An 18,783-nucleotide genomic window follows, 5' to 3' on the forward strand; every position below is an offset into this window, starting at 1 on the left:
CGTTTCTTATTCTGGGTTAATCATTAATAATTGTATTCCCTTTGATAAATAATGAATGTTTGTTTTCTCTTGCTCTTTCTCAATATTAGATTCTGTTAACATGTGAATAGTCAATCACATATTAGTGATTCAGGTTTGGGTTTATTACGTTGGTTGCCACAACGGCAACAAGAACTGTTCAGCAATAACAATATCATTATCATCACCATAGAAAGAAATCGATAAATAACGAAAAAAAAAAGAAACAAAAAACAAAAACAACTGGGAGACATATTTCAGGAGAAAAAATGAAAAAATTTGAAAAGTTAGGTAAAGTTCAACGTCACCGAAAGCGTTTATTATTCGCATTTTTGCTTTCTTTTTCAGTTTTCATATGTACAGCTATTATGTTATTTGGTCTTGAGATATTATTTCCATATGCCTCACATGAAGGTACTGGAGATGGAGAATTAGGATCATCATCATTATTATTATCAGGAAAACCAGAATATCCTACTTTCCTCTCTAGTGATCTTCCATCAGCATCAAAGTTAGTGGAGGAGGCTACCATATTTGTCTCAATAGCGGCCTTTCGTGATGCCGAGTGTATTACGACAGTTGAGAGTTTGTTGACTCGAGCTAAATATCCACATCGTGTATTTATAGGTATAAGTGAGGAACGATACGAACATGATGGCAGTTGTATAAACTTAACAAGTGTACTTCACGCAATGGATATTACCCGAACACGTACACTACGTTGGATTGATATAGTTCCTTCTGCTTTTACAACTGAAAAAGATTCGTTAAATGAGTCGAAACCAACTCCTTTACTTCATAAAGGGCGAGACAATGAAGTTATAACGTGTTTACTCAGTTCAGATGCCGTAAATATATCTTTGGAGTCTGCTAGTAGTACTTCTATATTAGATGGATGTCAAATTATAACACGTGTGGGTCACCCAGATGATGCATTTGGCCCAACCTATGGTAGATATGTCACAAGTCTATTTTTTAATAATCAGGATTACTACATGGTTATTGATAGCCATTCAAGATTTGTACCACATTGGGATATGAATATGATTGAACGTGCTCGACTAATGCCTACGCGGGGTGTATTATCGCACTATCCAAATGGATATACACCAGCGAATCCAGATAAGGAAATTACAAAGGAGGATGTTATGTCTATGTGTAAAGGTGTGATATTATCTAACAATATCCCCAAATTAGGCGCACGATGGATTCCTATACAATCAAAACCCGTATTACAAAGCTTTGTAGCGGCTGGATATATATTTGGGGATGCCCAGTTTGTACGAGATGTCCCATTTGATCCCTATCTCCCTTACTTATTTGATGGAGAGGAGATATTGTACACTGTGCGATTATGGACGAATGGCTGGGATACGTATTCCCCCGCCGCCGCGTTTATTTACCACAACTATGAAAGAAATAAAGCCCCACGGTTTTGGTCTATTATGATGCGAAAAAGCGTACGGGGAATTCGACATATGCAGCAGCGAACAGCAGTGCGACGGGTGTTGTATTTACTACAACGCTGTGAATTAAATTCAACGAAACGCATTGTGTCGGATGAAGAGGCGCAGGTGTATAATCCCGCAATTGGCGAAGCAGAGAAGTACTACGGTGTGGGAAAGGTGCGATCGCTGCATAGTTATTGGCAATTTGCGGAGTTAAGTGATGAGTTTGTAAAGCAGCGGGATAATGAAGGGCGATGGATGGGTGGGGAAGGTCTGTGTAAGGTTCGAGGAGAAGAGTGATTTTTTTTTTTTTTTAGATAGTAGGAATTTCTCTGTATTTATGTGTCTGCAGGTATTTTTTTCTTCTTTTCTTTCTTCCTTCTTCTTAATATTCTTTTACACAGAAAAGAATATTTCTTTTTTTCTTTTCTTTTTCATACATTTGTTCATATTCTTCTGCTTGCATGTGAAAAATATATCTACACTTGTGTATACTTCTTTCAATAGAGGGTTATATTATTATTATTATTATTATTATTATTACTGTTATTATTAAGGTCTCTCTTTTAAACATAATCCCTTATTATTTATCTTTTTTCTTTTCTCTTAACCAACCCTTAACTACTAAACTGGCAATTGGGCCGGATACCATCCACACACACAGAAACACCAATACAGTAAAAACAAAAAAATTAAGAAGTAAAAAGAGAAATAGACGGTGCAAAGAAGAACAAGAGAGAAATAATAGAGAGGAAGATAAACAAAACAAAACAACCCATAATAATAGTAACCCATATTAGTATAATAATAATAATAATAATAATAATAATAATAGTAATAATTGTTATTATTATTATTAACAAGAGAAAAGAATAAAAGAAAAGAAAATAAATCATGCATCCAGAATCTAAAGAACAGACGCATGTGAATAACCAAGAGCCCCTCCATCATAATGATGATGGAACAGGCAGTCAAACCTGGGGAATGTCCGCTGGTCCTGTACCGGAAATATACCGCGAATCCTTCCGCTTTCGCCATGAACCACGAAAGAAGCAAAACCCCCGCATACGAATATTACGCATTGTATTTTGTGTTTTGTCTTTTTGCTCATTTGCGCTTTCGGTGATTGGAACACCACTCGACATGTTCCGTGTGCGATCCAGCTCTGTCTGTGTGACACTGTGGGGTAGTCGGGCCACATGCGGGACGAATGAGTACACACCAACCGACTGGGGTTGTTCCATTCGCCGCAGTCATATTAACGGAGCTCGGGCGTTTTCTATTCTTTCTATTCTTCTCTCTTTTGTTGCTTTCATTCTCGGTGTACTTTTGGTAATTGAGAAGATTATATTCAGGCGTACTGTACCAGCTGTGATTTCTCTCGGTGCTAGTATTACACTAGTGCTAACGTGGGGATTAGTAGCGGGTGTATATAATCAGATGTTGTGTGAGACGGCGACTTCGGCTGGGAACTCACTGAAGGGAACACACAAGTATGGGGCAGGGTTTGGTATTATTGTTACAGCCTTTGGTTTGCAGTTCATTGCAACAATAGTGGAGTTCTTTTCGGAGAAGTTATAAATATATGAATAAATGAATATATATATATATATATTTCTATCTTTCTCTGTATATGTGTTTGTATTAGTGTGTGTATGTGTATGTGGAGGAGGAGGTAGGGGAACAGTTATTGTATTGGCTGGCTTTTTAGCAGTAATTATATATATATATTCTATTTGATTCATTTTTCTTTTTTGTTACTGCGTTTATTTGATTGTTTGATTATTTCTCTATTTTTTTTGTTTCTAATGGATCGTGAGCGGGCGACCAACAGCTATAATAATAGTAAGAAAAAGAAAATATGCATGTCTGTAATCCCCAAGATATGAATGAGAAAGGCAAACAAAAACAAAAACAAAAATAAATACTACTGACGACGATAAGGAGGGAAACAACAAGAGAATATGAAAAAAAACGAAAAGTAGAAGGAAAGAAGGCAAAAAAAAGTTCGAACAAAAAAGTGGGAAAAAGCCTTTTTTGTGATGACTTTAGTTTTCATTTACTACTCGTTTCCTCTCTTTCTATTTTCCTTTATCTTAAAAAAAATGTCTGTGAATCCGTAGAGAGAGATATATTTGCATATATTTATATGCCATATTTATGGAAGATAAAGCAGTCTTGTCAGCAATAAAAAAAAAACAGAAGCATTTCATGGGAATATTTATTTTTATATTATAAAGAATAAAGAATGTTCTGTTCTTTTCTTTTTTGTGTTTATTTGTTTCTTTCAACCAAATAATATGAAAGACAAAACAAAACAAAAAAAGAGAAGAGAAATGTCAATAAATAAAATAGTGACGTTTGGTGGATTGAGTCAGCCTCCGAAGAGTGTTTTATTGCTTTGGACTCACTAAAACTTCTTATTTTTTTTTTGATTTCGTATTCTTTAAAGCGAGAAAGAAAAAGAAAAAGAAAAAAAAAACACAGTGAGAGGAGACAGTAACTTTGGTTGAGGTACATACTTAAGGGGTGATATATGAATAAGAAATACGTTACCTCGCCAATCAGCACATGCAGAGAAAAAACATCCCTTTGCATGCAATTTATGTCACCGAACCTTCCCCCAGAAAAACGGATTAACTCGCCACCTCAGGTAAATGCACAACGCAGAATGCCCTCCCACTGAAAGAAAGCGCCCAAGAGCAGATGAACCAATACCAGAGGGACCGGCATTTCCATGTGACAAATGTGAAATGATAGCGCGCTCTAAAACAGGTCTCAAAGCCCACATTAGAGCACGCCATCCTGAGGACCCCAGTGAAGACGTACCCGGCACGCAGTTAATCCCACAGCCAGCATCAATGCGCTGTGAATTTTGTCTGAGGGATTTCGGTAACATAGGAGCTCTATCGTACCATAAAAAATTTAAACGCCCACCTGGAACTCCGATATTGCCGATTACGATAAAGGTAACGTTTCCCAGAAACAAGAAACGTCAGCGAGACTCGTCGCCACCGGAACGTGAGGACCACGGCAAGTTTCAGTGCGGTGTGTGCAAGAAGTTCTACGCCAACATGCCTTCACTCGCCATTCACTGCAGAAATTTTCACCATGGCGAAGGCATGCCTGCCAAAGGGGCAACCAAATCCTCCCGAAGCAAGGGCGAGAACATAAGAGACCTTGCGACCCTGATTTGCCCCACATGCAACAGACAATGCATGAGCAAATCAGGCTTCACACAACACCGCATGTCTCAACATGGGTATCGGCATATGCGCGCGCATACTAGCCAACGCACCGGCTGCGAAGAAACAGCACTGCACCTCTTGAGTTGCCCCGCCCTTCGTCCATTGCGAATAAAGTATGCTATAACAGATATCCCTCTCCAGAAACTGTGCTTTTCTAAACAGTTAGCCCAGTTCCTTCTGGCAGTGGAGCGGAACTATGCGATACCGCAGACTTCGCGGTCCAGAACCCCTACGCCCCCTTCCTCCACCCCTGTAAGGCCTCCACACCCCTCTAAGGCCAGCGACGAGCTCGATTATGGAATCCCTGACAGGATTAGTCTCAAGAGACGCTTGCCGTGATCCCCAACAAGCAACAAAAAACAGAGGAGATCATTGAGGCCCATCATTAACTAAAAAACCAAAAATAACAAAAGGAAAGTGGCCGACGGGCTCTGGGAAAGGATGGTGGGAGCAGGGAATCTCTCGTAGACTGTTTTGCTGTTCATAGATTGGTTATGAAACTAAATAAAGCAAAACTTGAAAAAAACAAAACTCAAATAATAAAAACCCAAAATAACAAAATAAATATTAGAACAGCTTGAGGATCCTTCAAAACGAAGGGATTTTTCTCTCAAACACCGCTCTTCATAGACAGTAACCTTGGTGCTCTACGGTGAGAAGCTGATAGCCGCACCGTTGGGGTAAAACCCATAAAGACACGAGGAAAAAAAAATATGAATAAGAATAAAAGAAAAAGGGGAGAGATGAATGGTGAAAAAAGAAGAGGGAGAGGGATAGAGGGGGATTTCTGCTGTGGATTTCTCTCGTTTTTTTTCTCCTTTTTTCATTACAATATAACTGGATGTATTTTTTTTTTCCTTGCATATGAAGGCCTTCTAGTTATGAGTATATATTTGTTTATCAGATTAAGCGACTGTACGATAACTTCTTCGTTTTTCTGTTTTTTTCTCTCTTTATACTTCTTTGTTTACATATCTATGGAAAAAGAAAAGATCCTTCTCACGGGTGTTTATATATATATATATATATATACGCCTGATAGTGCTGCTGAGAGAAAGAAATTAAAAAAAAAAGGTAGAGAACAAGTGATAATTATTGGCGGTTTTATTTCTTTACCGCCTGTAGAGTGAAATAACGGAAAGTGTTAACAAACCTTAGATCAAGAATAAAAGAAAAAGGAGAGGAATATCAAGAACAAGGAAAGAAGGAACTCTTCAAGAGATAGATACAAACGTATACACGGGAATAGTGAGAAAAAAAGAACAAAGAAAGAAAAGTTAAACTGGAAAAAAAGAACAAGTTGACTACGGCAAACTGGGGTCCTCTCCTTCTACCGATAAAGAAAATTCATATCAAGAAGAATATAATACAAGGAGGTACATTCCAGGCGCAACAAGAATAATAAGCAATAGGGATAATATTCCAGTGATGAGACCCATGTATCCTCAACAGAGAAATAATCCCCATCGCCAACCATATCAAATGAACGCCGGTGGGCTTGTTATGAACAGAGTAAGGGCTATTGAACAGCAACAACAACAAGGGCAGTATAGTTATGGAGGGGTTCCGCCTGATCGCAATATGCAAGGCAAATACAATGCATATAACAATTATGGCAATTATAACAACAATCCCAATAACATGAACCCGAACTCCCAGTATGATTCACACCGGGGACTTATGTACGGTGGGATGAGTGGATATAACTCTTTTGCTTCAATGTCGCAACTTGGTCAATTACAGCGACAGAGTAGTATCATGTCGAGTGGAGCTGGTTCCCAGTTCGGAGGTTTTCCTAACAGACGAAGTGCTTCCTTTGGTAGTTTATATCACGCAAATAGTTTTATGGGTGGTCTTAATAATGGAGGATATGGAAGTTTTCATGGCTCTATTCCTGGAGTTGTAAGTGGAAATAATAATAATAATGGCTTCGCTCGCTCCGGTAGTTTTCAGAAATCATCAAGTAATTACTCAAACTTCCCATCTGCGTATGGAAGTTCATACTTCAGACAACCTTCAGTGGGGAGTTCCTCGGCGAATCCAGTCTTGCAACGCACAGGTAGTGGGATAAACTTTGGCTACGACTTTGGTAGTGAAACGAGTGGACAGAATTTCAATAATGGAATTCCCGGCTTTCACCAAAAACCTTCCCAATCCAGTTTTCTTAGTCAATCCAGCAATAATGGATCGGAGGATGGGGGTTTGGTGCGACATAATAGTATGACACTCATACGAACTAATTCCGCCACAAATGGTTTCTACGATTTTGGTCCAGTTGTGCAAACGCCTATGGCAACAGGGAATGTGCGAAGACTTTCACAGGGCCGTTTATCCGATAGACCCGCAGCCCCGCCTCGATGGCAAGGTAATATAAATAATCCAATCCCACCCTCTTCTGCAGTAACGCAAGGTAAACAACAAGCACTTCCACGGGTTGGACGATTAACAGATCAGAGAAAACCGAATGGGACGGAGTCCAATGAAACAGGTGAGTTAACGCGTAAAGCTAGTGAAAAGCGGATTGGAATGTACTTTAAAGATGTTCAACCTTCAGGGAGTGATGGGTATAAAAAGGAAGGAGATCCGGGTACGGGTAGGAATGCACGAAGTACGGATCCATCCTCGATGACGCGTGTTCGAACGGTTTTACTTCTCTGTAGAAATGGTGGAAACACGATTGAGGTAGATGGTTCCACCGCCATTCTACAAAAACCCAACAGTGATGAGTTGCAAAAGTTTGATACAAATGAAATTGTATGCACCTGTTCCACAGAACCCAGTATCTTTGCAGAGACATTAGATGAATTACGTGATAACTTTGTACAAGGGTGTAATGTGGCGTTAATCATGGCAGACTCCGAATGTCCCGCCCATTTACCCTCAGGCTGGTTCACATGGAATGCTTTACGTCGAATGGTGAAAGGGACCTTTGCCCGTATTTCCCACCGCAGTGAATTTACTGTTTCTGTTTCTCTGTTAGAAGATGATCAGGTGATGGATTTACTGGTTGCCCAACCGCACTATACAACACTCACTGTGGCGCAGTCCCCATTGTTTGGGAATGTTCCACATGGTGTGGTCTATCAACTCGTCGATGATGCAACGGAGTTTGAGCAACTCCTCGATTCTGCACTTGCAGCGGCGGTGGGAAATGAAGGGGAAGAGCGGGGGATACTTCTTGTTTCTGCCGTGTTAAAACAGATCCGCACCCCAACAAACAGTGATGAGGAGGATGTTATTCTTTCTTCTCTGTTTGCCACCGGTGTGGGGGATGGGATTATTCATTATAAGCGCATTCTAGACAAAAACCCGGCGGAGCCGCGGGCGATGTTTCAATTCGCATTGGGCGGACCCGCCATGACCGCCACCGTTTTTTCCGTTATGGATAGGGAAGATAATGAATCAGTTGTCTCTAACTTTCTCTGCACACTAAATAGAATGGGCGAAATTCAGAATTATCGACTGCGGCTGGGAAGTCTGCGGCGGTTTGTGCGGTACTCGGAGGAGAGTATTCCAAAAACCCGCACAAAGATAAATGAGACGGCGGAGGGACGAGAGAAGGAGGCCTTGCGGCGATCACTTGCAAGATTGGAGTTGATGGTCGCGGATGCAAAAGTCATGTTGGAGTCTCCAGACAGTGCCGTACCCAAGGCGTACATTCGACAATAATAATAATGATAATAATGGTATGAATAATAATAATAATGCAATAGGAAGAAGGAGTACTATATGTTTTTCTGTGTATAACCATCGATCTATGTATCTATGTATTTCTCTCTTTCTCTCTCTGTCTCTTTATTTCTGTGTGTGTGGGAGAGAGAGATGCCATAAAAAGGTGTGAGGGTGAAATAATGTCGAGCAGGAAACCTGATTTATGTTTTATAACGCCGTTGGAAGATCATCATTGTCGCTGAGTAAAGGGTAAAAATCACAAAAAACAAAAAAATAAAATAAAATAAAACGGAGAGTGTAAAAAAAAAAAAAAAACAAATGAAAACAAACATCGTTGTATGTCAGTCATCATAACTTCTCGATCCAAGTATATATATATATATATATATATATATCTGCATCTATAGGGTGCCGAGATTTTTCTTTTTCTTTCTCCCTTTCGCTCTCTCTCTCTCCCTCCCTCCCTCCCTCTCTCTCTCTCTCTATATATATATATATATATATATATATATATATAGTGTATAGAACCCTATGAATATGATGAGAGGGACTGAAAACAAATAGAAGAAGCAAAAGAAGAATATTAAATATAGAACCGCTAAAGGTACACCAAATGGAGAAAAGAGCACGTACTTAAAGGCTCAATAAAGGAATATGAAAGGGGGAAACAATCCTGAAATTATTAGTTGAAAAATGTGAAAAAAAAAGAAAAAAAAAAGAAGGAAGTAAAAAACTATAAATAGTGATTCGCTTTTCTGTTATGAGAAAAAGTTAAAAAAGCTGTTGATTTATTTATTTTACATCTTCTTCAGTTATGCCATAGAGTGTTTTGAGGTGTGGTATATTATGCTGTTTTTTTTCTTTTTCAATGTGGATTATTTTTTATTTTATTTTTGATTTTCTCTCGTTTCTTCATTCGATACTTTATCGAATATGTATTTTCTTTTTTTTTTTCTGCCTTAAAAGCAAATACCGTTTACTTTTTTTTTCCTTCCTTTGCTTCATTCCATTCTCTGTACATATTGTTCGGTTAATAATGTACTTTTTACTCTTGTACTTTATTCTTTTCTCTGTACCCTTCACTTATGCCCTAACTTTGTTTGTTTTATCTTTTTTATTCTTTTCTTTATATATGTGTTGGATACTGTTTCCTCTGTTTAAACAAACTCTGAGGATAAAAATGTCTATATATATATATATATATATATATATATATAGAAAGAGAAAAGAAGAGAAGATAAAAAACACCGGAGATATAATGTGAAGAGTACAGAGAGAATCAATAAGAATAAAAGAGATGAAATGACCTGTTAAATCATTATCGAGTTTCAAAGAATGTATGGGAACAGTGAGTATGGTAGTAATTTTAGTACGTGAATTAATAATAATAGAAGGAAAGAGAAAAAAAAGTAATAAAAGAAACAAACAACAACAACAACACGATGTTGAGATGTTTGCTGGTTTTTTTCTTCTTTTCTCTTGCGTTTGGGAACAGCAAAAATAATTGAGGGAAACGGTGAGATGTATTTAGAATAAAACGATTACAAAGAGAAGAATATGAATTTACTCCTTACTGTCCGTATCTGTAACGTTTTCTATTCTCGAGTATCCTCTCTCCCTCTTTGCTTCTATCTATTTATTTATCTATTTATCTTTCTTTCTTGTTTTATTTCGACACAGAATCTTTTTTTCTCCAAGTGCTTGTTTCTGTTTACCTTTCTATGTATGACTCCATCGTTGTCCTTGTTGGGCGGTTTTTCTTCTTTTTCTTTTTTTGACATTAATTTTATTTATTTACTTTATTTAATTTGTCTTTTTCTCCTTTATTTTGATGGATCTGAAAATAAAGACACGAAGACTCCAAACAATAACCACAACAGGTACAACAAGAGAATACAATTTTTCCTCGTTTTACTTGATTAGTACTGTTTTTTTGATTTTTTCTTTTTTTTTGACAGAAATACCAAAGGCAGCATGCAGGAATGCTTTCATGCCATATATATATATATATATATATATATATATATATATGTATATATAATAGAGGTATTATTCTGGTTACTTTCATTGTTATATGCCATGTTGTTATTTCGTCCATTTATGAATCATAGTTCCATATATACATATATATATATATATATATATATATATATATATATATATATATGTATATCTTTATTTATTCCTTCTTTTACACTAAATTTGTTCTTCATATTCTTACAAATACGATAACAGTAAATGTGTCTACACTCATGGAATTCATCTCCTTCTTTTATCTTTTTGATTGAACTCATGCATACTGTGTACTTTTTTCTTCTTTTCTATTCTCATCTATTTATATCACATGAGTGTGGGAGAAGAGGAAATAATAATAATAATAATAATAATAATAATAATAATAATAATAATAATAATAATAATAATAATAATAATAATATACACACGCATAGAATAGGGAAGCAGATATAGTGAGGAAATAAAATATAATTGTTAAATTAGGTGGTAACGTTCTTTATTTTTTCTTTCCTTTCGTTTCTCTGCTGAGCTCAAAGAAAAAATGAATTCGGGCGATCTGAAGCGTCAGCAGGAATCCCAACAAAACAATCCGCAGACCAAAATGACTCTTCACCATACAAACACCCTTTCCCCAAACCATTCTTCTTCTTTTTCTTGTTATTTACATAAAGATGAGAAGATGGCGGATGTTGGTGTATGTGCCAGTACTGGAGTTTCTATTCAACTCTGTTATCAAACCTTTGGCCATCGTGATTCTGCAAAAGGTGTTATTCTGCTTATAATGGGACTCGCATCTCCTGCACTCTTGTGGGATGGACACTTCTGCACGGCATTAGCGGCACAGGGATTTTATGTGATTCGATTTGATAATCGTGATATTGGACACAGTACATTTCTTTCAGGTAATAAGATCGTACCAGCATCATCAACATCTGTTCATAGCGGTAATGTGAATAAACGTTCTTCTTCTAATAGTAGTAGTAGTAGTAGTAGTAGTACTAATACTAATAGTTCTTCTTTTTCAGAAATAGCAACTGGGCAGGATCTTAATGATCTCGTTGAAGAGTTGAAATCTAATATATCGACAACTACAACAATAAAAAGAAGAACAACAGTTCCATCACCTTCTCAATCATGGTTTCGTACATTTCATGGCCTTTCCTCCCTTCACACACAATTAGCGTATGCGAGTATTATGCAAGGACGCCATCAGTTCTTCCGCAATGTATATACACTGAACGATATGGCGAATGACTGCGTTGGTTTATTAAATGCCCTCCACATCACACAAGCCCACATTGTGGGAATGTGCATGGGCGGCATGATTGCACAAATTATTGCGATTCAACATCCCACACGTGTGGCGAGTCTCGCATTAATATCAACACACAGCAGTTCCACACACACACGGTGGCCAACACTGCGGGAAGTTGTGGCCATCGCCAGCGCCGCCCGACAAGCAGCACAAATGGGGTTTGATACCCCACAAGAAGAGAGAGAAAAAGAATTGTTATTCGTATTAAAGCAAAAAGGGGAAAATAGGCGTAGTGCTCTCCAACGCCGCCGTGAAGGGGATGAGGCGGAATTTACGCAAACACTCGTTTCACTTCTCGTCGGCTTCGCTGGTGGCCGCAGTGCACGTTATCCCGTTAACCGCACAGCCTGCGAACGTCAAGTACGACGTGTGCTGCGAAGAAGTTCAGACTTCAGTGGTGTACTGCGGCAATACGTGGCATTACTGAATGCCCTAAGCCGAGAGATGGATTTACAGCATATTCATACACCCACCATTGTATTACATGGCACAATAGATCCATTAGTGCCGTATCAGAATGGAAAAGAACTCGCAAAGCTTATACCGGGTGCGAGGCTATTGACATTTGAGGGATTGGGTCATATATTACATCCGGCACTGCGTGAAGAGTTTGTGGCGGCACTGGTGGAGAATATACGACAATCAAGGAGTGATCAGGTGGGGATGAAAATGACATCAAGATTGTGATTTTTCTTTTCTTTTTCTTGTTACTACCATTAAGGATCGCTGCCGTCATATATATATATATCAGTGTATATGTGTTCGCTATTGTTTGTGCATTTCTTTGCTTTTCATTTTCAATGCTTCTGCATACACACACACATACATACCTACACAGGGGCACTCCTCTCCACTTGATCTCATTAGCCACGTTTGTTTTGTATTGTGTTTCTTTTTTTCTTTTTGTTGTACGTTTTTGAGTCACGTTGAAATAATTGTGTGATGCAGAAGGGTTTTTGCCTTCTCCTTTTTCGTGTTTTTTTTTTGTTTTTGCGCTAATGAGGCTCTCTCATTTATTATTATTATTATTATTATTATTATTATTATTATTATTATTATTATTATTATCATTACACCGTGCGTATTCTTAAATGATCGTGAGTATGGGTTAACTTGGATCCCATATCTGTATCTCTTTGCTTTTCTGCCTGTGGATGAAAGAAGAAAAATATTTCATTTTTTTTTCTTCTTTTTTTCTTCCTTTCTTTCTCTTCTCGAAGTTTTCTTATTTTTCTTGTTCTAAAATTATTTCTAATTTTTTTTTCTCGAACATTAAAACAAACAAGCATACAAAAATGCCCCCAACTCCTGACACTGTTCTGGGGGTTGGAAAGTGTGCGAGTACTGGGGTGGAGATATCCATATGTTATAATGCCTTTGGAGACCCAAAGAATCCATGTGTTCTTTTAGTCATGGGACTAAACGGCGTGGGGGCATTATGGCGCGATCACTTCTGCGAGCGCATTGCAGATGCCGGCTTTTACGTGATTCGCTACGACAATCGCGATGTGGGACTTTCCACACGTCTTAACGAACATCCCGCCCCGCATGTATTTCGTATGGTTTTGCCAAGTGCACTTTCCTTTGGCGAACGAGTGCCATACACACTGGAGGATATGGCCGCCGATGGTATGAATTTACTAACGGGATTGGGCATTCATGAAGCCCATGTGGTGGGGCGTAGTATGGGGGGAATGATTGTGCAAATCATGGCGATTCGTTATGCGGAGCGGGTGCGAAGTCTGACGATTATCTTTTCACACACCGGCTCCCCTGCGCGGGTGCAGGAAAGCTGGTCTACGCGGTTGTGGTTTACCGACAGAGCAGCCAGCTCACACGTGGATCACGTACTGGATCTTAAATGTCGCTTTATGCACCGCTTTGCGGGTCCGTTCTATCCACCGAAGATTGAACAAGAACGGGAGTTTTACAGAAGTCTGCTCTTACGTGCACCAGAGGATGTGATGGGATTTCGACGACAGATGGCTGCCATTCAACGGGCTAAAAGTCGTGCGGAGGAATTAAAAAATGTAAAGGCCCCAACACTAATTATACATGGAATGCTTGACAGAGTTATTCCGTACCAAAATAGTATAGAAATTGCATCACTGATTGGACACAATGCGAAACTGGTTCTCTATCCTTTAATGGGTCACAGTCTTCCTGATGAATTGATACCGAGCATGGTGCAGGAGATTGTGTGGAACGCACAGCGAACAGTTTGATAATGCATAAAAATGCCTTATCCCCATTTTCATTTTTTTTTATTTTTCTCTTTTTTTTTCTTCATTACGTGATTTAGCTTGGAGGATATGGCTATGAGGTTTTTTTGTTTTATTTTATTTTTGCCTATATGTCTCTAGGGTCGTATTTGCTTTTATTACATCCCTGTAGTGTGAACTTACTCAGTGAAACTCTTCGTCTTTCAAGAAAGCTCCTGTTTTATTTGAGATTTTATTTTATTTCTCTAAAGCAATTACTCTTTTTTTTTCATTCACTCTTTTGGACTTTTCTTTCTATAGGGAATTAAAAAGCTTTTTATTGGATATAGCTATTTCTGTACCTGTGTATCTGTGCTTTTTTTATTTTTATTTCTTTGTTGTTAAAGATACCAAATCAACAGACTACCGAGAGGAAAGAAATAAAGAGTCCCTAATAGTTATGGTGACGGGCAAAAAAAAAAACATGGGGCGTTATCTGTAGCTCTGTGTATAGAAGTGCAGAGCAATAAAATAAGACTGGGGATTTCCAATAAGTACATTTATTTATTTAATTGATGTATCTCTTCATTTTTTGTCAGCTTGCGATAAGAATGATCGGGTCTTACTGACTTTTATATCTTTTATGGGTTTAACTATTAGGAATATTTTTACTTCTTTTTATTCCTAACAGCGTGTCAATGGTAAGTTTCTGAAAGGCCCAACCAACCCAACCCTCTCCGCCCCGAGCGGGAGGCGGGTTAAAAGGGCTTCTCAGCACTTCCTTTTCGTCAGTTTTTAGGATTCTTTAATACATAAATATCTGGTACAATTTCAATTTATTGTTTGTATTTTTATATGATATGGGGTTACGAGTAGTAGAGTTAAAATACACTGTTTTCTCTTGTTTCTTCTTTTCTCTTTCATAGGTGAAGTAAGGCTAAGATTATTCTATCGTGTTTCATTTCCCTACACTATCTTGAATCTCTCGTTTCAAGATTACATGGTGTGTGCTATTGCAGTTTTTTTACTTTGTCCATTACAAGTTATTTAAGGCATATACAAATCTCCATTATATTTCTAAATATACAAATACAGAGGCGTTGAAGAAAAACAAGCAAACAGAAAACGAAAACCAAAAAAAGAAAGAAAAAGAGTCTCTGAAGGAAATCTCTACATACAAGATCGTTTTATTCATTTTTGTACTCAATCTATTAGTTGTACATACACCAAAAAACAAAAAAAAAAACAGGACATATATACATATTCATATACGCATACGGTGAATGAAGGTCGAATGCTCGGATGAGCGTGTAACATTTGTTCGCTACTGCACTGCAAGTGATATGCGCATCGAACTATGCTACCAATGCTTTGGTAATCCAGATGATAAACTACCTGTGGTTCTCTTAATTGGTGGTCTTAATATGCAAATGCACGCCTGGGATGAGTCATTCTGTGAGGAATTAGTACGCAATGGTTTCTTTGTGATTCGCTTTGACAATCGCGATATTGGCCACTCCACCAAGATTGAAAAACGGGGAAATGTCATCTCCGCACGTCTGCTATTACCGCAAAAACTTGCCTTTGGTGAACGATTGCCGTACACGATTGATGATATGGCACGTGATGCCCTCGCCCTGCTGGACAGTCTTCGTATTCCCTTTGCACACATAATGGGAATTAGCATGGGCGGCATGATTGCACAGACTGTGGCTTTAATGGCTGAACACCGCGTGCTTAGTCTCACCAGCATTATGTCCACTACAAATGCAGCAGACTTGCCAGATCCAAAGTTTTGGGTGAAAATGTGGCTACTGCGAAGACCACCTGCCAATTGCACGATTGAGCAACTGCTAGACTTTCGCGTGAACTCGCTGAAAAGACTTTTAGTTGGAACTATTCCAGTAGATGATGAATATCTTAAAAAACGGTATTTAATTTCCCTACGACGGAGTTCATACTCTGCCGGACTTATACGTCAAGCCGCAGCTATTCGCAGATGCCCAGGACGAGATGAGGCACTCCGTTCACTCTCCTGTCCAGCACTGATCATACATGGACGAGGGGATGTAATTATGCCACCACAACACGGACACCGCACAGCCTCTGTGATACCACACGCTAAATTGGTTATAATGGAGAACATGGGACATTACTTTCACCCTGCTTTTTTCAATTCTATCATTAGGGAATTCGTAGATGTTGCTAATAGCTCCAATGAGAACAATAGCTGGAAAATCCGTTTTGGATTAGAGGTACCACAAATGAAACCGGTACTTGGAGGTGTCCCATTGACGGAGTACATTGCCTCCAAGAAAAAGGAAGAGGAAAATGATCCTATTTCAGATAATAGTAATTCTGGTAAACCAATAGCAACAACAACAACAACGATGCCGGATGCGGTATTAGAGCAAGAGACCACTAATGGTATATGCAAACCCGCTGATGATGATAACTATCTGGAGATTGAACCACTTTGTTCAAGTACAACAGAGTTCAACGTTGAAGAAGTACGGTCAAGTATTATCAATGAACAAAGCGCGGAGGCATCTCTTCTGGGATTTCCAGCTACTGGCAAAATTCAAGAAACATAATAGCACACACACAAAAAAAAAAAAAAAAAAAAAGAATAAGGATAAAAAAGTATGAACATGAATGAGATTTTAGAGTTGGGTAGATGCACCAAATGATGTGGTAAATCGCTTTCTGGCCTGTCATGATAGGAATTACAAAAAATAAGAAACACACACACACACACACACACATGTAGAGCAATGATAAGAACAGAAGTAAACATTCATGCTCTCTACCCTTATAATTTCATTAAAGCCTCTACCTATCTTCAACACTATTTCACTTGTTCACTCTATGGTTTTATGTCAACGCTTAAACCAAGAAAAAATAACTACATTACTTGCTATTGCAACAGATACTCTTATGCAGTTCATTTATTTCCACTTTTCACTGATCTTTAAAATCACGTATCTTTCCTTTTTTTGCAGTGATATTGTTCTTTAGGCCTCTATGTCTAACTTTCTTGCTCTTCTTTTTTTTCTCTTGTGTGCTACGTCTTCTTCATCGCCTTTTATCGTTCAATCGCGTGTTTCTTTTCCTCTCTCTCTCTCTCTCTGTATGTCATGACCCCTTTTCCACAATAACCCTAGACCCCAGCTTGGCTGGACACCGTGCTTGAAATATTGACTTCAACATTTACCGAACAGCAATAAAAAGAAATGGAGGAAGGACAGAGTGTGTGGATATTGCGGATTATGAGGGGATGCAGTTGGAACTCTTCGAGATTTCAGCTGCTACTCCTTCTTTTTCTGCTTTTTACACTTGTTGCTCTGGCGACTTCCTTCTCTGGGACTGACCCTGGCAATGTGCCCCTTCGCGTTCCTCAGGAGGTCCGACCTCGTGAAGAACTGCCAAAGGCATTGAAGTGGTCTCCAGATATGGACGAGAGGCTGCTCACTTGCAGTAAAATGCGCTCTGCGTTGTTTCCCCAGCTGGATGACAGCGCAGCACCAACTCAGGGTGAACACGATACGAATATTGTCTTTCTTGGTGACAGCAATGCACGATATTCGTTTAAACGAACGCGGTTGGATATTGGGAGATGTGCTGAGGGTATTTCGGCTAGCAGGAAAACCAAAGAGTTAATTCGTGATACTATTGGTAAGGAATTTGGCATACAAGAGTACCATTGGCCGATAAAAGGTGGGGGAGCTGTGGCGCGTGTACTAATGGTGCAAGTATTGGAGCGGCACTTTACACAGTTACCGTACACATTGAAAAGGGTCGTTGACTCAATGTCACGGTTGCATGAACACCGTCCTTTTTACAAGGAGCCCCTTCCTGGTTCAGAGATTTCTTCTTTGTGCCCGCATCGAGTCTCTCGTGTATTGCTATCCGTGAATGTGGGTAAGTGGGATCTGGTGCGGCCGACAATGAAGTGGGATGGCCACAACTTGACATACGTTGACTGGCTACAACCCCCACCGCGACTACCACTTCCAAATAATCTTGCACTGCTGCCGTTTCACTTGCTGCACCTCGAGGAACTGCTGAAGCGGTTTCACACCATATTGATTCAACGAGGAGGGTTAACGGAGGATGCACTGCTGCAGCTGGCAGGATCCAATGAGCTTCGCAATGCCCCGTTAAATGTATCAGTCTCCGGTGCGGCAACGCGTCCCTGCTCACTACCGGTGAAGTACCGAGTGCTGTTTTTTTACCCATCACGAGTGAACTGTTCAGCTGAAAAATTTATGAAAAGACCCAACGGCACTCCCTTCGGGTTCATTGCCGGGGCGGCGAACTGTCGCCGTTTTATGGAAATTGCCTACCCTATTCTGCGCAGTGCGTACGAAAAGAGGGTGACATCCGCAATCACTGCAGCCTCTGTGATTTCAAAAGGCAGAGATGAGATGATACATACAGTGGACTTGGACTCTTTTGTGCAGGTCGATGAGCATGTCAAGTTCACCTCGGACATGTACAGGAAATCAGGTATTTGTACCCTCAGTGATGGCGTGCACTTTGATACCGGCGGTTCTGAGTTCTTTAATAAATGTGGTATTGCGTTGCAACGGATGTGGTGGAGCGCAATGCCAAAGGGTTGAAAAGGAACGAGAGGCTCACATGGTATACCTGTCTAAACACATATACGAGAGAGAGAGAGTGTGTGTGTATTTGCTTACAACAAAAGATGGGCGCTAATGCTTTTATGGGTTGTCATTAGTGTGACATTGCGAATTATGTAAATTGTGTTATGTAATATTTTCTTGCTTTAATAATTTCTTGAATTATTTAGTAGATAACTGAGGAAAGAGGTATTGAAGGTTTATACTCTAGTTTCTTGTTTC

The 18,783-nt window shown here is 39.1% G+C and overlaps 7 protein-coding genes across 7 annotated transcripts; all 7 read left to right on the forward strand.

Annotated features, from left to right (window-relative positions):
• Positions 1 to 287: 287 nt before the first annotated feature.
• Positions 288 to 1,766, forward strand: LSM04_005230 (Glycosyltransferase; the record flags this gene model as incomplete). Its single annotated transcript, XM_067337758.1, has 1 exon — positions 288 to 1,766. The coding sequence occupies one exon, from the start codon at positions 288 to 290 to the stop codon at positions 1,764 to 1,766; it is 1,479 nt and encodes a 492-aa protein (XP_067192896.1).
• A 594-nt stretch (positions 1,767 to 2,360) lies between these two features.
• On the forward strand, positions 2,361 to 3,047 carry LSM04_008714 (Amastin surface glycoprotein; the record flags this gene model as incomplete). Its single annotated transcript, XM_067337760.1, has 1 exon — positions 2,361 to 3,047. One exon carries the CDS (start codon positions 2,361 to 2,363, stop codon positions 3,045 to 3,047), a length of 687 nt encoding a protein of 228 aa, XP_067192968.1.
• A 3,095-nt stretch (positions 3,048 to 6,142) lies between these two features.
• On the forward strand, positions 6,143 to 8,383 carry LSM04_007791 (uncharacterized protein; the record flags this gene model as incomplete). The annotated part of the gene is made up of 1 exon (XM_067337761.1): positions 6,143 to 8,383. The coding sequence occupies one exon, from the start codon at positions 6,143 to 6,145 to the stop codon at positions 8,381 to 8,383; it is 2,241 nt and encodes a 746-aa protein (XP_067192946.1).
• Positions 8,384 to 10,943: 2,560 nt separating this feature from the next.
• LSM04_007636 (Alpha/beta hydrolase fold-1) lies at positions 10,944 to 12,404 on the forward strand (the record flags this gene model as incomplete). The annotated part of the gene is made up of 1 exon (XM_067337762.1): positions 10,944 to 12,404. One exon carries the CDS (start codon positions 10,944 to 10,946, stop codon positions 12,402 to 12,404), a length of 1,461 nt encoding a protein of 486 aa, XP_067192942.1.
• Positions 12,405 to 13,012: 608 nt separating this feature from the next.
• On the forward strand, positions 13,013 to 13,942 carry LSM04_006484 (Alpha/beta hydrolase fold-1; the record flags this gene model as incomplete). The annotated part of the gene is made up of 1 exon (XM_067337763.1): positions 13,013 to 13,942. One exon carries the CDS (start codon positions 13,013 to 13,015, stop codon positions 13,940 to 13,942), a length of 930 nt encoding a protein of 309 aa, XP_067192918.1.
• A 1,259-nt stretch (positions 13,943 to 15,201) lies between these two features.
• On the forward strand, positions 15,202 to 16,512 carry LSM04_000380 (Alpha/beta hydrolase fold-1; the record flags this gene model as incomplete). Its single annotated transcript, XM_067337764.1, has 1 exon — positions 15,202 to 16,512. One exon carries the CDS (start codon positions 15,202 to 15,204, stop codon positions 16,510 to 16,512), a length of 1,311 nt encoding a protein of 436 aa, XP_067192810.1.
• A 639-nt stretch (positions 16,513 to 17,151) lies between these two features.
• On the forward strand, positions 17,152 to 18,540 carry LSM04_006367 (uncharacterized protein; the record flags this gene model as incomplete). Its single annotated transcript, XM_067337765.1, has 1 exon — positions 17,152 to 18,540. The coding sequence occupies one exon, from the start codon at positions 17,152 to 17,154 to the stop codon at positions 18,538 to 18,540; it is 1,389 nt and encodes a 462-aa protein (XP_067192916.1).
• Positions 18,541 to 18,783: the final 243 nt, after the last annotated feature.

The sequence above is a fragment of the Trypanosoma melophagium genome (assembly GCF_022059095.1).
Source record: "Trypanosoma melophagium isolate St. Kilda chromosome Unknown ctg19segment0, whole genome shotgun sequence".
NCBI lineage: Eukaryota > Euglenozoa > Kinetoplastea > Trypanosomatida > Trypanosomatidae > Trypanosoma > Trypanosoma melophagium.